This window comes from Numida meleagris, chromosome 12 (genome assembly GCF_002078875.1).
Source record: "Numida meleagris isolate 19003 breed g44 Domestic line chromosome 12, NumMel1.0, whole genome shotgun sequence".
NCBI lineage: Eukaryota > Metazoa > Chordata > Aves > Galliformes > Numididae > Numida > Numida meleagris.
Genome location: NC_034420.1, coordinates 17,006,553 through 17,012,552, shown reverse-complemented (window position 1 = coordinate 17,012,552; position 6,000 = coordinate 17,006,553). Strand labels below are relative to the sequence as shown.

The 6,000-nt window shown below is 54.1% G+C and overlaps 1 protein-coding gene across 1 annotated transcript in view; it reads left to right on the top strand.

Moving 5' to 3' along the window:
• NR3C1 (nuclear receptor subfamily 3 group C member 1) overlaps positions 523-6,000 on the top strand; it is a 56,330-nt gene continuing 50,852 nt past the window's right edge. The window contains exons 1-2 of the mRNA XM_021410508.1: positions 523-659; positions 1,329-2,517. Coding sequence (XP_021266183.1) covers positions 1,343-2,517 — 1,175 coding nt within the window. The 5' untranslated portion in view covers positions 523-659; positions 1,329-1,342. The remainder of the gene's footprint in view (positions 660-1,328; positions 2,518-6,000) is intronic.

Sequence of the window (6,000 nt, the reverse complement as noted above, 5' to 3'; positions counted from 1 at the left end):
ATTGGCTGCACGTATCGCTGTTCGCTGCTTTTCGCTCCCTCCGTGGGTCCCCGCGTGTCGCTCCGGCCGCGTCCGCCGCGCCGGGTGCCCGCTGCTGCCGGGGGACGCCGTCAGACGGAGCGGCTCGGGCGCCTTCCCCCCGTGTGAGCGCGGCAGAGCCGAAGCGAATTGGCCGTGCGTGTATCCACGCTTCGATATTTCAGTTGTTGTTGTGGTTTCCCCACCGAGTCGTCGCGCAGCCTTTTCGCGATCCCCGAATTTCGGGAGCTGCCGCGCGCTGTGTTCGGGTGTCGGGGCGGCTGTCAGCGTCGCCCGCGAGTTGGGAGATTTTCGTCGGAAAACGAGGACGAGAGATTCTCCCTTCGGCCGCGTCGAGGTTACGTGAGACGATCCCAAACCCTCCCTCGGCCCTGAGCTGAGCTCGTTCCGCCGGCGGAGCGCTCGGCCGGGCCACCTTAACGCGGCGCGCACGGAGCCGTGCTGCTGGCTGCGGCCCTCGCTCTGGCACGCGCGGAGCGGGGCCGGGAGCTGCGCTCTGTGCCCCGGCCCCATGGCTGAGGGCGGCGGGGCTCGGGCAGGGGAGAGGCAGCGTGGGAAGTTCGCCGAAGAACTTGCAGTTTTTCTCCAAATATTTATGCTCTGCGCTGGAAGTAAATAGGGTAAATACAAACAGATGAAACTGAGATTTACTGTCGGTGCTAGATGGGTTTGGAGGATAGCCGCGAGCTTTTAAAGTGTTTGAAGCTAATAAAAATACTATTTTAGTTTTAGTTGTATTTGTAAATGTGGGGCTTATTTACGGAATTACAGTGACTTAATTTTAGGATTCACGCGTTCTCTTTTAGGCAGAACTTAGGCAAAGCGTTCCGGGCCGTCGAGGTTGTGTGGCTCCCGGGCAGCGACTGAGCGACCGCGTTAGGGCTGGCTGGCACCGAGCGGTGCCGGGGAGGTCGCTGTCGGAGGCTGTGAATGAGGCACTTTCACAGTTTGCAGCTCCTCTGCTTGCTGGCGTGGCTAGCAGAGCTGGGGAGTGCTCACAGAGTGCCTGGCATTGTGCTCTGGCTCTGAGCTGTGCGCCGGCACACAGAGCGCTCCGTACGGCTTTAGCAAAGCTTTAAAAAACAAAAAAATAAATCTTCTTATCACTCATCTATTAAAATATATATCAGGGGGTTTGGGAGAAACGTGGTGTGTGCTGGTTCGTAGCTTGGTTTGCTGTGCTTCCGTTCTCAAAGTCACCAAACCAGGCTGATGATTTCGCCTTCTCTCATTCTGTTATTAAAGTACCCTTGATGTGCTAACTTCGATATCTTGTGATCTTTTTATAGCTGATGTTAAAATAATGGATTCCAAAGAATTGCTTAAGTCGTCAGATCAAGATGAAACCCGGAAAAATGCGCTCATCAGTACCAAAGGAGGGATCGTGATGGACTTCCATCCGCCCTTCAGGGGTGGAGCCTCCGCACAAGCCCCTGTATCTGCAGCTCCTCTCCCCGTGTCTTCTCAGTCAGACTCCGCTCAGCAACCCGCTCTGGCTGACTTCTCAAAAGGATTGGTAAACAATGTGCCTCCGCCGGACCTGTCCAAGGCAGTGTCACTCTCCATGGGACTGTATATGGGCGAAACAGATGCGAAAGTGATGGGAAACGACCTTGGATTTTCACAGCAGGGCCAAACTGGCATCTCTTCTGGAGGAGAAACGGACTTCAGGCTCCTGGAGGAAAGCATTGCAAGCTTGAACAAGTCCTCGAGCCTGGCAGAGGACTCGAAGGGAGCAGTGTCATCCGAGGTGCCGCTGGAGCCGGACTTTGCGGGCATGGCTGGCCGCGGGCCCCTGGAGCCGGGGGCTTCGGTCCAAAGCCAGGTCGGCTCCAACGGCGGCAGCCTGAAGCTGTTCTCTGAAGACCAAAGCACGCTGGATATCCTCCAGGATTTAGAATTGCCGTCGGTATCGCCTGGCAAGGAGCCCAATGGGAGTCCGTGGCGGCTCGACCCGTTGCTTGATGACGGAGGCTTGCTGTCCCCCATCTCCGCTGACGACGCGTTCCTCCTGGAAGGAAACCTGGGGGAAGACTGCAAGCCCCCCATTTTGTCTGACACTAAACCTAAAATTAATGACCGTGGTGACCTTTTACCCAGTTCCAAAATGCCAATGCCTCAAGTGAAAACGGAAAAGGAAGACTTCATCGAACTTTGTACTCCTGGCATAAAGCAAGAAAACATGGGCCCAATTTACTGTCAGGCAAACTTCTCCGGGTCTAATCTGCTGGGTACTAAAGTCTCTGCCATCTCTATCCACGGTGTCAGTACCTCTGGGGGACAGATGTATCACTATGATTTAAATACTGCATCGCTCTCTCAGCAGCAGGATCAGAAACCAATTTTTAATATCATTCCGTCTCTTCCTGCCGGTTCAGAAAATTGGAATAGGTGCCAGGGATCAGGGGACGAGGCTTTAGCTCCCTTGGGAACGCTCAACCTTTCTGGCAGACCTGCTTTCTCTAATGGCTATTCAAGGTAATCTGTTTTGTTTCTCTTTATTAAAATATTGCGTGCGTACTCAGCGCGGCTGCATGCGTGCCAGGTTTGGTTTTTGCTCCGGGTCGGTTGCGGCTCCGTTGGTTGGCGGCTGGGCACAGCTGTGGTGTGCTGGCCAGGCGCTGAGCTCTGCTGCCAAAGGGGAGAAAGGAGCAGGGCAGCAGACGGGCTGTGAAAAAAGTTTAAAATGCGTCCCGGAGTGAAATGGAGTATGTGGAGGAAGGATCCACGCGCAGGGCGGCGTAGAGGGGGAAGTGTTTGTGTGTCCAAAAGCCGCTTCGTTCTCAGGGGTCAGAGGATCAATCGCTGTGGCGCGAGTTTTTTGTTGTTTTTCCCCCTAGTGTTACTTAAATGTTAAGCACAGAAATAACTTGGTTGCTGGGCAAATTTCTAGAATTGCGTTTAAGCTGAACCGGAGTTCTAGCTTTGCTTGGTGTTGCATTTGCCTTACATGGACAAGAGGATTCCGAGTAGGAAACGCTCAGCAGTTGGTTTAATAGCTGTGTTTAGAGAGATAAGAATATTTGCAGAGATTTACCCGTACCTGGCTTTAACCCGTGGCTGGGTCGGAGGGGGCTGCTCGCGGGCGGCGCTGGGAGGAGGTGTGCCGGGCTCCGAGCGTCTGCTTCCAGCGCCTTTGTGCCGTGCGTTGTGCCAGCAGTTCCACAGCACGGCTGCTCAGCTGAAGGCCTTTCCCTCGCTCCCTGCAGCTGGCACAGCGGTGCAGCGCTCAGCGGGCGCCGTGTCTGCTCGGAGGACAGGTCTGGCTGCAGCGCCCGCTGTGTTTTCCTTGGCCGCGCTGTTCTCAGTGTGTTGCACAAGCCCAGCACGCGGCCTCACCTGGGGAAGAGGTTTTTGGTGCGTGTCAGTGGAGTTAGAAAACGTCTCTTCGGGTCCGAATGCGGAGAAGCGGCGACTGTGGGTTCGGTGCGTGTCTGCGTGAGCTCTGTGTTTTATTGCCCCGCTGACAATGGATCCCTGAGCGTGAGCTGTGCGGCGTGAGCTCTGCTTTCCCACGGGTAAGTGAGATGGAGGAGGGCTCCTCGTTCCTTCAGGAGCCCGCTGTAACCTGCTTCAGCCTGAACTTCAGCGGTCGCTTTTGGTTTTTGTAGCGGAGGTGTGTGTTTCTTTAGTGATTTGTTTAAAGCAAGCTGTGGTGTAAGGAAGCCAGGAAGGGAAATGGGGCTTTAGGGAGAAGGTCCATTTTGATGGATGAATATTGAATGTGCCTTATCGTGTATTTGACAGAGCAGAAATCCTTCGTACTAACCTTTTGCATAACCAGTCCAACTTCTACATTGTTCTTCATTAATTTCAGAGGTCTTTCTGTGTGGGGGTTTGGTTTTTTTCCCATGTTATATATATGAAATGAGCGTTACAAAATCTGTCCAAGCAAGAACTGGGTTTGGGAGATTAATTTCAGAGCATATCCCACGTAAATAATAGCAGTGTCACTTTCCAGACTTTCTGTGAAGCTGATGAGTTGGTTTTGTTTTTTTTTTTTTTGTAGGGAACTGTTTGGTCAGACCCGAGCGCCCCTGTGGCTGAGTGCTGTACACATCCATTTGTAATGCTTTGGGCAGTCTCATAAACCATTTTTGCGTGCTTTGGTTCTGATAACGTTGTGGTGAAGAGCCCTCTCAACTCCGAATGTGTACGGCACAGAGCTGGTCCCACAGTGGAAGGGGCAGCGGTGCCCGGTGCCATCCTGGCTTTATGGGGCAGCTCTGGGGTGATGCACAGGGCGGTGGGGCCGGGGGCAGCTGATGAGCTCGGGGGCTGTTGTAGATCCTAATGCTTTCTTTTGCTTTATTTGAGATGATGGAACTAAAAATACGTGTTTAAAAAGAAAAAATGAGCTTGCTCCTGGTTTTGCTTAAAAATGTTTGATTTCCTGTGTTTACGGAAGCTGCTATTTATTTTTTTAAATATGCTAAAACTACAAGTCCAGTTCTAAGCCCAGCATTGCCCGCTTTGCTTTTGTGCTTTTTCCCCATACAATAGAGGCAACGCCGTCTTTGTTTTACAATAACTGTGGGGTGCTGATGAATCCTGGGGCTGGGAGAGGAATTCGTTCTTCCTCAACTTTGTCAGAAATGTTCAGAATGAGCTGGGTCTCCTTCAGTGGATGTTTCGTAGATTTCTGTATTAGCATCGTGGAGACTTAACAACAATGACATTCCTACCGTTTGTTCCAGAAACAAGGGAAGAACCATCCTGGGAGGCTCCCGCTCGGTTTGTTGCTTTTTGGCGTTCTGATTCTGTGAGACGAAGGCTGGGATCAATGAACTTCACTTTCCAATAGGAAATATTTCGTACTGCTGGTGGCTGTCTTTCATTATTTGAAACGTGACTAACGTGCTGAGCGCATGGGAGGAGCAGCCAGGGTTGTGCCCAGGTGTGCATGCAGCGCTGCTCGCACCGTCCAGATGCAGAGCGTGCAGCGTCTCATAGACATGCAGCCTTGAACTTCTCATGCAATTTTCGATTTCTTTTCCTAAGGATAGCGCAGCACGGCATCTCTAATGAGACATGCGATCATCAGGGCTGAGAAAGCTAATCAGTTTCCTTCTTAACAGTGGAAAGTGTTCTGAAGTTAACGCAGCTCGCGCAGAATGCAAACGTGGGGAATGGGTTGCAGCGGGCAGAAGCGCACAGCGGCCAGCTGCGGCTCGGGGCTGGGCACACGGCTGGCTGCGTGGGACGGCCCTGTCCAGGCGCTGCGGGGGCTGAGCGCTGCCAGCACGCTGCGGGAGAAGCGCTCAGGGTCTGGGAGTGGGGCAGGGCGCGCTGCGAGGCTTTGCCAAGCGCTGCGCCGAGGAGCTGGGGCTTTTGATGGTGTCCATCTCCAACCTGATGCTAATGGTGATGGCCTGCACAAAGTGGAATTGGTTAAATTCCAAGGGAACGGTTCTAGCGCCGTGTGCTTGCTGCGCTCTGGAGCAGAGGATTTAATGCGTTTTCCACTCGGCTCTCGCTGCCCTGGCTTCCTGGAGATGTGGCTCGTCGGGGGAGGCGAGGACGGCGAGAAGCGCTGCAGCAGCGCAGAGTTCTCTATTTTTTTTTCTTAGCCTACAGCCAGAATTTACAGAAAGTGGGCCCCCTTGGCAGCGGTACGGCTTCTAGTGTTACATCTGAAATCATTCCTCGCGCTCCAGCTTGTGGGGATAGGGATCAGGAAGGTTTGAGGAAGGGCAAGTGCTGTGAGCAGCGGCAGAGCAGAACCTGAAGGGGAAGTTCTGCTGCCGGCCGCAGCCCGGGGCGCTGCTCCAGGAACAGCCGCCCTCCGCTCGGGGCCGCGTTGCCAGGGCTGCATTGGGCTCGGAGGTTGTCCCAGGAGGAGGGGGGAAGTGGGGGGCGGCTGCCGGAGGTGTGCAGGTCAGGGGTCTGCCGGCCGCGCTGCGCTGTCCTGGCGTGGCCCCTGGCCGGGGCCATGGCTTGGCACGGCGTGGGGCTGCACCA